Consider the following 13,941-nt stretch of genomic DNA (forward strand, 5'->3'; position numbering starts at 1 on the left):
CCAGACATCGTGGCTCTCATGCAACATCGCTGGATTTAGAGGGAGCCCATGTAAGTATTAGGGGGGCTGCAGCACACAGAAGGTTTTTATCTTAATACATAAAATGCATTAAGATAAAACACCTTCTGCCTTTATAACAACTTTAATGCCCTGTACACACGGTCGGGTTTCCGATGGAAAGGGTCCGATTGGATTATGTTGTCGGAAAAACCCGATCCTGTATGGGCTCTATCGGACTTTTTCTGTTGGAAATCCCGACGGAAAAGGTTTGTGCGCTGAATCTAAAATTTTCCGACAACAAAATCCGATCTGACTTTTTCCGATCGTTTGTAGAGAATTCCGATGGACAAAGTGCCACGCATGCTCAGATTAAATTACGAGACCTAAGCTATTGGCTACTAGACTCTATGTAGTCCTGTCGCATGCAATGAATGTCACCTCGTTCCGAATGATCGGATTTTCCGGCAACTTTGTCCGACCATGTGTATGCAAGACAAGTTTGCCACAAAATCCGTCTGAAAAAAATCCAATGCATTTTGTTGTCGGAATGTCCAACCGTGTGTACAAGGCATAAGGCTGTCAGCAGATCAGCTTCTACAAATTCGTCCGTGCCTAAAAATGCCTTAAAATGAAGAGCAACAGAGCATGTGCAGAGCAGAAGGAGACAGAGTATTACTGGATTTTAAACATTATAGGTGCTTATTTTTAATGTTTTACACAGCTATACCTGCAAAAGGGGGCAGCCTGAAGTGATCTAGCAGGGCTTCCACTTTAAGCTAAACGGTTCTTTGCACATCAGTATTGCACTCCACAGTATTAAATAAAAGGTAAAAAAATAAAAATAATAATAATATTCAAACAGTGCTCCGCAGTAACCATCACAAATGAAATGGTCTTGCAAAGCCATTGGGGTTCAGCTTTTAAAGTTCACTATAATTTATTCATGCTAGAGGGAAGAAGTCACCTTGGGATGCTTAGTAGGTAGTCCAGGGTAACGCTCAGCTCATCCATATTTGTCTGGTCTGAACACAGTGGGATTGTCAGAATGAGGCCGCTTCTTCTATCCTTTCCTCCTGGAGAAAGACAAACAATGTTACTAGAAAAATAAAGTTATTTCAAGGAAGAGAAATCCTCCAGGGCCAATATAAAACAAAAAAAAAAAAATCAAAAAAAAAAAAAAAAGTCAATATTGATGTTATTTTAAACTAAAAGTGAAAAATCACATCATGTAAATAACATTGCAATAAATAAATCAATCCCAATTTGGTTTATGACATTTTTAAACATTTATAGCATATGAATGGACAGCACTATGTTCTATTTGATGAAACAGTCTATTTATTGAAGTCCTTTAAAATTCAATAAAAGAAAGGCGTACAGTACAATGACCGTTCTGAACTTTAGCAACCATGTTTGTGGACTACTTTCTTTTCTCAAACCCGCCTGTCATATAAAAGTAATAGGTTTTAAACAGCAGAGTAAAATATACTTGTGTGATGACCTAGGGGGGAGCAGCTGACCGGAAGGCACATGTTTTAGGTTCCCAATGTGCCAGAATCTTTACTGTGGACTACAAAATTAATAATTTATATTATAAAAATTTTGATTTTTGTATGGCATTAAAATGTGACTTTTTGTATTTTTGCTTTTTATATTGTTTTTATTGGAGTTTCAAAATAAAAACAAAGTTTACTTACATTCAAATATTATATTGTACATCAAGTTCCTTAAGTATCTTTGCACTATAACATACATCTTAGTCCGTAGACTGCATATTCCAGGTAAGGGGGAGGCATTCTGTCATGTCTCGTAGTAATGGCTTGAGGGAAAGGCAAGACCCCCCCCCCCCCTCCCCGGCACCCCAACTGAGAACTAGCTGCGCCCGGGTCGGGGACCCCACCCCCTCGCACCATGCTTCTATACATTTGAGCCTCTGAAACAGACAGCTCTATAAAACTCAATGACTGGTAGTACTACATCGCACTGAGACGTGAACCTTAAAAAATGCTAAAGTGAAACTTTAGGATAATAGGAGAAACTATTAAAAATATGGATCGCTTCACAAATTTGCGCGTCATCCTTGTGCAGGGGCCATGCTAAACTTCTCTGTATCGCTCCAATTTTAGTATATGTGCTGCCGAAGCGAGCACATGTGACATTTTTTTTCAGAACCTCACCCCAAAAGGGAAGTTCCATTTGTCTGCCTCCTCCCCTTCTCCTCCAAGTTTGGGCACTTCATTTTTTTGTGAGGGGAGCGGGTACCTGGTTTGAGCACTATTAGGAAATACAGCAGCTTTGCTTGTCAGAACGACCCAGTATTTAGCCATGACAGGTGCCTACACTAAAAGGGTCATTCAACTCAGACTACGAAAAACTATCACATGCTACATACTTACAGATACTAAAGCATTCATTTTGTATAGAGTGAAATATACCTGGTTGATCCTGCCTCCAGTGGTCCCTCCCACCTTCTCTGTGTCCCCACTACAGACTATGGATTGTGTAGACCAGCTGTTGTCATTAACTGAACATTCTCCAATTTCAGTCCCCTTCTAAGCTCTTCATTTTCTTTTTCTTATCTGTGCATACCACATAGAGTATAGTACTGTATAGAGCCACACACGTGGATGTACAGAGTGGTAACTGAAACTCCCCTCCCTCCTCTTCCATGCCCTTCTATTGCTAAACAGTACGAGGGTGGTAAAGAGTCATGCCGATTGATTACATTCACTAAGAAACTCACAAATACACTTAGTTTAATTATAAATCAGTATGAAATAACTCACATAATTGCTAATACCTGTAAACCCCTTTTTACCTACTTTTTTTTGTCCATGTAACTGGCACAGCACCAATCAGGGCTGTACAGAAACAGACTCATACTGCAGTAATAGAAGGATCTTTCCCTGTAGATGTCAAACAGGGAAAGATCATTTGACCACATAATAGTGCTGCAGAAATAAGATACTTACCGGATTTAAATAAAATAAAAATAAAACAACAAAAAAAAAGATACAGTGGCTTCCTATACATGAATGAAGTTTGGCATTTAACACTTCTCCATTTAGTATCACTTTAGGATAAGTGTACCTTTAGTAATGGTACACCCATATTCAGGGTGTGACATGTTACAAATGGATTCAGCCTGCGGGCCTTGTGTTTGACCAATGTGCACTACACAGATAAAAGCATGGGATATGCGTGACTATATTCAATCTCTCCTGGGAAGGGAAGGCCTACAGAGTATATACAGAATTGAATACCATTAATACTATCCTGGACCAAATGCAAACCAGGAATTCTTTATTTTTATTTTTTAAATATCTCTAATTTTTTTTTTTTGCATAACCATTATACATTTCACCATTTACATTCATCGCTCTCTTATGACCTTCCATAAAATCCATTCATAGTCATGTCCTCAAATACTACAAAATTATACATATACATTCATATCCCTCTTACCCCATTTTTTTCCCCTTTTGGTGTGGCTTGCCCCATCTCCATGCTATTTTATCCTGATGTCGTTATGGAATTTTCTATCCACCTTGTCCATACTCCCTCATATTTCTCTCCATGTCCTCTACTCCAATGTTTCCCTATATAGTGGTAGATTACTATTTACTAAATTTTTCCACTGTGTTAACATTGAGGCTTCCACCTTCTTCCAATTAAGCACTATTGTCTTTCTAGCATAAAAAAACAACAGACCCACCTGTATTCTCCTTCCTATAGGGGTGAGATTATTCCCTACTAATCCTAATAGGCAGATCTCTGCCTCTTGATTTAAAGAGACTGATGTTACTATAGTAATTACTCTCAAAACCTCCCTCCAGAATATCACTATCTTTGGACAAGACCAGAATATGTGGATGAAATTTCCTGGGGTACCAAACCAGGAATTCTAACCTACAGATGCAATACCCTGGTTTATTGGCTAGACTGGTCTATACTGAACACACTCATAGCATAAAATATGCCATTAATTAAATTGATGACCTGGAAAACAGGAATTAAAGAAATAAAATCCAAGTGTATTGCCTACCTGAGGATAAGGGGCAACAAGACTTGATTCCCATTCAGCAATGCCTATTTAATACCCTGCCTGGGGAGCCAAAAAGGAACGTAGGGACATTATATGTCTGATACATTTCTATCATTTCACGGAAGACATTATGGTAGTAGCCCACCTTAAAACTTGCATAGACTTTGACGGGGAACAAATACGCCAACTACCACATTTGTCTAGACAGACATTGGCATTACACAGAGCAGTGAAACCATTACTTGTAGCTCCCAAAACAAGGAATATTCCTTATGCTTGAGCCTCTCATTTCAACTACAGCTCTGTCACAACTGTTAGACCGCGATCTTTATTGACAATCTGCCCTCTTTCGTTGACAAGCTGAATCTGCCTCTAGATTGATCTATCACAGTAGCCTACCTGCTAGTCTTAAAGCCTTCCTTGCAGCTTCACAATTCAATACATCCTGATGAGTTTCACTGCTGGTTCACTCGTTTATTCAGACATGCACAAATATTACCAGACATTGTTTGCATGTTGTCCTCATTTTACCAAGCAGATTTTCACTTTTAACTACTCTTACTTCAGGAACAAACTGTCCCACGTCATATCTACCAATTTATCTAGTGACCAGCTAGCATGGGTGCTCAACCTGTGGCCCATTATGCCTCTGCCTTTCAGAGTCATGCATGTAACTGTCAGCCTTGCAATGCTCATGGGACTTGTAGTTGCACAACAGCTGGAGGGCCACAGGTTGAGCGCCCAGGAAGGGTTAAAGCCTAAACATATGTTACCTTCATGCATTCCCTGCATTAAAGTAAAAAATGTTTCAGTTCCAATTTGGGAGGGGAGTGAGGGGAATCCTTGTTTTTTTTTTAAATCACTTAAAAGCAAAGATCCAGTCTCCTTCAGAAAAAATTAAAACTCAGCAGCTACAAACACTGTAGCTTTTATTTGTCCATGTATCCAGAGGAGTCTTCACCTGAGCTGTTTTTCAAATGGCTCTTGGGTGTCGCCGCCATCTTGGGTAAGGGAAACTAGCCTTGCGGCTTCACAAAGTGCAGCACACTAAGCAACCAGCTGTGAATGGCTCTGGGCAGGGGAAGGAGGCCGAACTTCCGGATGAGTTTGCTGCGGCAAAGTCAGCTGGAAGTGGGAGCTGGTACCTGTCAAAACCAGGTACCCACGCCCACCAAAAGGTGCAAAATATGTCAGCGGACGGGGGGGGGGGGGGGGGGGTTGGGGGGGAGAGAGAGAAAATAAGCAGAGTTTACCCTTTTGGGTGGAGGTCTGCTTTAAGAGCAATCTTTGGCAGCATGCACCATTATAGTGAGGCAAAAAGATGATCTCTTGGCACCGGAGCTGTATCAAATACCCAATAAGATCACAAGTCCTTCACAGGGTTCTCTTTCTATAGCCAACACTATAGAGAAAACGTTACTCAAGCACATGACTACTCTAAGATACCATGAAATGAAGGGGCACCAAATCTACTTTTCTAACCTTTTTTCCTTTGTGCTCCTCTTCCGAAATTCAATTTTTCTTCCTGTATAATCTAACATTTAAAAACCTGGCTTTGCCTCATCTTGCATTTACCTCCTCATCTCTCTTCCTTGCTGTCTCTCTCCCAATTCCTGATATTAATCAATATTGCTATATGATGGTGTCTGTATCACAGATATTACAATATCATAACACAAAAGTAAACATTCAAATCATTTATTTGTATGTCTTTATTAGATTCAGTTCTTAGATAAATAATATGTTAAAGCGGAGTTCCACCCAAAAATGGAACTTCTGCTTTTCAGATTCCTCCCTCACTCCGGTGTCACATTTGGCACCTTTCAGGGGAGGGGGGAGGGGAGTAGATACCGTTCGAATTCAGGTATCTGCTCCCACTTCTGGGCATAGATCACCGCAGGCTCCACAGGTCCCAGAATCCAGCAGGGACCAGGATGCACAGCATGACTCACGCATGCGCAGTAGGGAACCAGGCTGTGAAGCCGCAAGGCTTCACTTCCTGATTCCCTTATTGAAGATGGCGGTGCCTCCACCCGAAAGCCGAGGGACAGATTGGCTTTGGGTGAGGACATCGCTGGCGCCCTTGACAGGTAAGTGTCCATATTTTAAAAGTCAGCAGGTGCAGTATTTGTAGCTGCTGACTTAAAAAATAAATACATTTAGCAGCACTAAAGTCACTGTACTTTATAGCATTTAATGTTTCATTGATTAAAGTGGTTATAAACCTCAGACATGATATATGAACAAAGCATACCCCTCTTTAGTGTGTACTTGTCTTAATCCAGAGCACGAAGTGCCATTTTTGTCCATTGTTTCGTTCCTCCGCTGTAAGCAAGTGTCCCTTCTGACAAGTTTTCCTGACACCAAGAGAAAAATGGTAACAGGGAGGGATCCCCAGCAGATTAACAGCCTCAACTCTGTTCCTGCGTGCTGTGGAGGGGGGGGGGGGGGGTGTCCCTTCCAATCAGCTGTCAGAGCTCTCCAAACTGATGTAACTTCAGCTCTTGGCCACCTGCTTTTTGGAGCCGAGAGATCCTGAGTAAATTCTGCAATTTGAATTAATGTACGGAAAAGATGGCTGTAAATAAATAAGTACAATTGATATGGGAGAACTGGTTTCATCTCTGTGCATCACCTGAGGCCAGTCGCATTACTGGGTACATGTAAGGGTTTACAACCACTATAAATTTCTATGTATCAAGCCAATATGATACATACATGCCTAATGCTGGATGTGTATATCAATAAATTTCTAAGGTTCCTAGTATACTTTCCTTCCTCCTGAAAAGAAATTAAAACAGATTTTATATAAAATGTCTTTATATGCTGTAGCCTTAAAAGGAGAAGTTCAGCTAAAGCTCGTTTGGCTGTACTTCTCCTGTGAATCACAGGAGGGCAGTTCGTTATGCACTCCTGTGACCCGTTTTTTTTTTAGCAGACAGCGGGCTCAAGTCCGCTGTCTTCTGACATTAAGGAGCTGGTTCAAATTCAGGCAAGATCAAGACACCGGGTATGTGCGCCTGGACCGGCACCAGGTTAGGCCTTGAGAGCCTGAGCAAGCCACATTCTGCCCCCTCCACAGCCCAGCGCTCCAGTGAGCAGGAGGAGGGGGCAGAGCAAAGAGCTGTGCCTGACAGTCTGCAGCTCTCTGCTCATGGAGTTCTGAGAACCAAGCGATCTGCAGTGTTAGATTGGTCAGTTCTCAGTAATAGAACCAGCAGGGGACCAATGCTGCATCCCCCTAAGCAAGTATAAATCTGCAAAAACCCCAAACTTCTCTTTTAACAGTATCCTACACTGGAAAAAAAAAGTAATTCATTTTGAGAGTTGCTTACATACTTTTGGCCAGATACAACTAATAAAAAAAAATCATAGAAAGTCTAAAATTTTTCTCCAAAATATTTAGAATTTCTATCAATAAAATAAAAAGGTTGATTTTTTTTAAGCAAGAACTGGAACACAGTCCATTATACCCAAGTACTGCCAAACAGCATGGGCACCTCTAATGAACCAGAGATCTAATACACAAAAGAAAAAAAAGAGGGTAGGCTGGCAGCCATAGAAAAACACAATACTTGAAGTCTATTGATGGCACAAGCCAGTTATTGTGCCATTATCCTGCAACTATAATGAGGCTGTTGCTGCCAAAGCGACATGTGACACGGGGCTCTGGCATAAAGATCAGCCTGCGAGCAGATTTACTGCACAGGGCTCAGACAAGTAAAAGACGGATCTGCTCAACAGGTGCTTCCAGGGGCTGGAAACTAAATTTGATTTCTTCCTGAAGGGCATATGAATAATGTCTGCGGTTTACACCCTAACTTTATGAATAGAGTAAAAAGCCACATAAAATAAACTGCAGGTGCTAGAGAACACGACATGGAGAGAAATATGGCATCCGGCCTTGGCCTGCCTGCACTTCAGGCATGAATATTGCCAGCTGTCATTTCTTTGTGACTGCACGAGGTTCAGGCTTTATAACAAGCGTTTTCTTGGCCTCTGTCCTCATCATTTGCGAACTATAACTGTGTAACGTTCCAACTTTAAAATATATGCGATGAAGTTATTATTGTAAAGCTGTATGAATTCTTTATTTTACTAATAATCATTTATGCTCCTTTCACACAGACACTCTGATTGGCCATTTTTCAGGCGGACCCGATCGGAATCTCCATTAGTCTTTATGGAACGGTGGGTGTAAACGGACACATTGGTTTACACACATCTACATCCAATCCGATCTGCCAAAAAAAGAAAGGGGTAGGGATCCATTCCCCTTCCATCCAGCGGATCAGATGGCAGTCGGGTGTAAATGCACAAGCGGTCTGTTTACATTCAGCGACCCATAGAGGAGTGCAGACTGTGTTCATGTCCACTCTGTATAATGCAAAATTTTAAATTTATCAAGATTAATATTTAGATTTTTTTTAATCAAGTTTTTATACATTTTCCATTATATAAACAACAAAGAAAGACTCAAACAAATACATCTCCCACAAGTTCGCCCACCCTAATACAGCTCCAAAATATATATTATAAAATTATATATATATATTTTTTTTTTTTTTTTGGAGCTGTATTAGGGTGGGGGAACTTGTGGGAGATGTATTTGTTTGCGAGTCTCTTTGTTTATATAACGAAAAATGTATAAAAACTATTTGTCCATTTACACCCAACTGCCATCCAATCCGCTGGATGGAAGGGGAATGGATCCATTATATATATATATATATATATATATATATATATATATATATATATATATATATATATATATATATATATATATATAAATGTACCTTTAAAGTGGTTCTAAAGCCTTATTTTTTTCCCTTTAAAATAATAAATACATCATACTTACCTGCTCTTTGCAATGGTTTTGTACACAGCAGCCCCGATTCCCCCTCTTTTCAAATCCCTGCTGGCACTTCTGGCCCCTCCCCCTTGCCAAGTGCCCCCGAGAGGCTGCTTGCTCTGGGGGCACTCGTGCATTCTCACACCCAAGCTGCCTCTGTGTATCTATGGGACACAGAGCATGGCTCAATTCCGCCCCCAACTCCCTCCTTACTGGTTGTGGTTGACAGCAGTGGGAGCAAACAGCTCTCGCTGCTGTGTCTCAGCCAATCAGGACAAAGAGTCCTCTGACAGCCTCAGCAGTCGTGCACATCACTGGATTGAGATCGGGTAAGTATTAAGGGGGGTCTACCTGAAGGTCTTTTACCATCATGCATAGAATGCATTAAGGTAAAATAAGCCTTCAGCCTTTACAACCACTTTAAGTACGGTATACAAATATTCCCCATCTGCTATTTTTTTTTTTATTATAATCAATGTAAACGTGAAAATGCCAAATGCTCCAAAATGCAACATTAAGGTACGTTTATGAGCGTTAAGCATTTTTTTTCTGCCCAAAAACTCCTCTTAAATACGTGATTCGGATGTTTTTTTTTTTTATTCTCTGCTTTTAAACGCTCCTTTGAAAATATGCCTGTAAGCTCCCTAATGTGCATGGATACATAGGCCAACACAGAGCTGCTTCTATAGGCTGAAGCAAAAAAATGCAAGCGCCTGTAAAAGCAGAATTTTTTATGCCAAGTGTGCATGGATCCTAACTCAGAACTCAGAAGAGAATCGGGTGAAAAATAACACTATATTTTTATACAGCTTCATTTTTAAATAGTTCTAAACCAACTATAGGGAAATTAACAGTATTGTTCAGTCACAATCTAAGGCCGCGTACACACGGGTGGATTGTCTGCCCAACTAAGGCCGCGTACACACGCGCGGACTGTTGGCCCAACCTTGTCCGCTGAACAGTGTTTGGGCGGACAGTCCGCTCGTGTGTGGGCTTTCAGCGGACAGTTTCAGCGGACAGTTGGACGGACAAGGTTTTACGGAAATTCCGAAAAACTGTCCGCTGAAACCTTGTTTCAACGAACAGTCCGCCCGTGTGTAGGCTTGTTCGTCAAACTAAGTTCCGCGCATGCTCAGAAAGGATTTTCAAGCCGAAAGTTATAATGCAGTGTATAGGACGTCGTATTTTGCGTCCCGTCGTACGTGCCGTTCACGTCATCGCGCACGGTTTCAGCAAACTGTTCGTTCGTCGTGTGTGGCCATGTCCGTCCATGCTAAGTTTGAGCGGACTGTTCGCTCAAACTGTTGGACGGACAAAGTTGGGCCAACAGTCCGCGCGTGTGTACGCGGCCTAAGTCCGTCAGACAATCTGACAGACAGTCCGTTCAACTTTTGAATGAACGGACTTGACCACACACGATGAACAGACAGTCCGCTGAAAACTTGCGCGATGACGTGTACAGCACGTACGACGGGACTAGAAAAACGACGTCCAATACACAGCAATGCAACCTTCGGCCGTGTAAATCCTTTCTGAGCATGCGCCATACTTAGTCCCAGGGGCGGGCTGGGCCGGGGGGCAGGGTGGAAATTTCCCCCCAGGCCTGCGTCTAAATTATGTTTAACGGCTGCTGGCTGTTCTTTTTTTTTTTTTTTCTTTTCTTTTTTTTTTCTTGCTGTGACTGGAGCGGCCGCCCGGGTCACAGCTTCCTTTAAATAGCCTCCCCGCAGCCGCCGCCGATTGGCTGGCTGGAAGCTGCTGCCCAGCCTGCGCTGCATTGTGGGAGTTGTAGTCCAGCTGCGCTAAAGCTCCTGGAGGTGTGAGCGCAGCAGGACTACAACTCCCACCTCCCAGGAGACCCAGAGGCAGGCTAGGTGTGTGTGGCACGTCGGGGGAGGGGACCCCGGCGTCAAGAACGTCACGTCGCACGTGACCTGCTGGGAGGCGTGGCTAGCTGCAGTCGGCTTAGGAACAAGACCGGCTGCTTCATCACCCCCACCCCCGAAGAGTGGCAACTTGGCAAGGACCTGGGCCTGGCGCAGTGCTCCCCATCAACGCTCCCCAGCCTGAAGTAAGGTATTTCTAAGGGGAGAAGTTAGGCATCATTACAATTAAACATTTTGGCAGTGTGTTTTTTTTTCTAACACCCCCCACCAGCGGACTTAAAACCCCCCCTCCCCCCCACCAGCGGACTTAATACCCCCCCTCCCCCCCACCAGTGAACTTAACACCCCCCTCCCCCCCACCAGCGGACTTAACACCCCCCCCTCCCCTCCACCAGCAGATTTAACACCCCCCCTCCCCTCCACCAGCGGACTTAACACCCCCCCCCCTCCCCTCCACCAGCGGACTTAACACCCCCCCCTCCCCCCCACCAGCGGACTTAACACCCCCTCTCCCCCCACCAGCGGACTTAACAACCAGCGGACTTAACACCCCCCCCTCCCCCCACCAGCGGACTTAACACCCCCCACCAGCGGACTTAACATCCTCCCCCCTCCCCCCACCAGCGGAATTAACACCCTCCCACCAGCGGACTTAACACCCTCCCCCTCCCCCCCCACCAGCAGACTTAACACCCTCCCCCCCACCAGCGGACTTAACACCCTCCCCCTCCCCCCCACCAGCAGACTTAACACCCTCCCCCTCCCCCCCACCAGCGGACTTAACACCCTCCCCCCAGCAGCGGACTTAACACCCTCCCCCCAGCAGCGGACTTAACACCCTCCCCCCCAGCAGCGGACTTAACACCCCTTCTCCCCCCACCAGCGGACTTAACAACCAGCGGACTTAACACCCCCCCCTCCCCCAGCAGCGGACTTAACACCCTCCCCACCCAGCAGCGGACTTAACACCCTCCCCCCAGCAGCGGACTTAACACCCTCCCCCTCCCCCCAGCAGCGGACTTAACACCCTCCCCCCCAGCAGCGGACTTAACACCCTCCCCCCAGCAGCGGACTTAACACCCTCCCCCCAGCAGCGGACTTAACACCCTCCCCCCAGCAGCGGACTTAACACCCTCCCCCCAGCAGCGGACTTAACACCCTCCCCCCCAGCAGCGGACTTAACACCCTCCCCCCCAGCAGCGGACTTAACACCCTCCCCCGCAGCAGCGGACTTAACACCCTCCCTCTCCCCCCCAGCAGCGGACTTAACACCCTCCCCCGCAGCAGCGGACTTAACACCCTCCCTCTCCCCCCAGCAGCGGACTTAACACCCTCCCCCCCACCAGCGGACTTAACACCCTCCCCCCCACCAGCGGACTTAACACCCTCCCCCCCACCAGCGGACTTAACACCCTCCCCCTCCCCCCCACCAGCGGACTTAACACCCTCCCCCTCCTCCCCACCAGCAGACTTAGATAACGCCCTCCTCCCCACCAGCAGACTTATCTAACACCCCCCCACCAGTGGACTAGTCCAAGCAATCCCCCTCCTCCCGCACACACGGCAGGAAGCACAGACGCACACAGCCACCCCCTAGACCCCCCCCAGTCAGTGGAGCGGACTGATTCAGGAGGACACCCGCCTGCTGCATGCCTGCCACTTACCCCATCTTAGTGGTGGGTCAGGCAGCGGGTGAATTGCAGCGAGATGCATATAGGGAGTGGAGAGGAGAGAAGGGGCACAACTGCATTTTGGTTCTCCTGTTTTGAACGGAGCCCTCCGTGCTTTCTGTGAATTTAACCCAGTCACACATTGAAGTGTATTTGGAAATTCAAACTCTGGGCAGTGGGCACTGAGGGCTAGGACAGGCATGCAGAGATTTGCTATGCTACATAGACCTGTGAGTTCGCTATCCCACAAGAATATATTCCTGCAATTGCCTGGAGAGATTTTGAGCTCCCAGTACTGTATAGAGGGCTGTGAGACAGACCCAGGCCTTGACACCCTGGGCCCCAGCTGACCCCCACATCCCATGGGCACTGATCAGGCTGCACTAATGGGTACTTTTTGCACTGGTGAGGCTGTGTTTATGGGCACTAAACAGGCTGCACTGGTGAGTCTGCACTGATTGGCACTGATTAGGCTGCATTGATGACCATTGATCAAGCTGCACTCATGGGTGGTACTGTCTGCACTGATGGGCACTGTCTATATTGGTGACTGTGAAGCTGCATCGATGGGCACTGTCTATATTGGTGACCGTGAAGCTGCATTCATGGGCACTGTCTATATTGGTGACCGTGAAGCTGCATTGATGGGCACTGATCTGTGTGTTTTGAGAGCTGTGCATGCTGTTGTATGTTTTGAAGCTAGACTTGTATACCAGTGATGTATCTGGGAAGTAGGCATGTTGTTGCAGAATAATTTCCACCTATAGGCTCGGTGCTCATTGGTGCGATGTGGGAACCCTGCAAATCCACTGTGGCTTCCCGCATTGCACCCGACTCGCAGATAGTTCATACTGCCCTATGTGAACTGCTGGTAGTGTCAATATAAAGTTAATGACACGCCTAAATCCGTTTGCGTATCGCAGTGCAAACTGTCAATTCACCCATGCAATCCAATTCTGGTGCGGCCCAAAAAAGGTTCTCTACGTGTTTGGTCTCAATGCGATGCAAATTCAGCCATACAATCTGTATGGCTGAATTCACATCACACAGACATCGCATGTGATCTGCACAGCAGTGCGATGTGAATCACATGCGATGTCTGACATCACAGCAGTTTGAACCAGCCCGTACTGTACAGCTTTATTGTTAAGTGTTTGTGGGAATTTTGTGGTTTCAGGGGTCTCCAAACTTTGGCCATACAGTTCAGGAACTACAATTCCCATCATGCCTAGTCAAGTCTTTGAATGTCAGAGTTTTACAATGCCTCATGGGTGCATTCTGCAACAGCTGGAGAGCCGTAGTTTAAAACCAGGTGGGCATGGATGGTGAGCTGATTCGGTGGTTCAATGGGCCTCTTGACTGGACTTGCCCCCCAGGCCTAAGGCTGCCAGCCCTCCCCTGCTTAGTCCATCCAACTTGCCTACACACGAGCGGACTGTCCGCTGAAACCAAGTTTGGACGGACAAAACCAAGTTTGGACGGACA

General features: G+C 45.3%; 1 protein-coding gene and 1 non-coding gene across 3 annotated transcripts in view; both read right to left on the minus strand.

The window, feature by feature from the left end:
• SESTD1 (SEC14 and spectrin domain containing 1) overlaps positions 1-13,941 on the minus strand; it is a 228,202-nt gene that overhangs the window by 144,066 nt on the left and 70,195 nt on the right. For both annotated transcript variants that reach the window (XM_077448108.1, XM_077448109.1), the window contains exon 3: positions 965-1,073. In XM_077448108.1, coding sequence (XP_077304234.1) covers positions 965-1,073 — 109 coding nt within the window. The remainder of the gene's footprint in view (positions 1-964; positions 1,074-13,941) is intronic.
• On the minus strand, positions 2,044-2,150 carry LOC143925830 (U6 spliceosomal RNA). The gene has a single exon (XR_013262055.1). It is a non-coding gene; the product is annotated as a U6 spliceosomal RNA (small nuclear RNA).

Source organism: Lithobates pipiens, unplaced genomic scaffold (assembly GCF_037356315.1).
Source record: "Lithobates pipiens isolate NorthernLeopardFrog02 unplaced genomic scaffold, aLitPip1_a1.2 Scaffold_22, whole genome shotgun sequence".
NCBI lineage: Eukaryota > Metazoa > Chordata > Amphibia > Anura > Ranidae > Lithobates > Lithobates pipiens.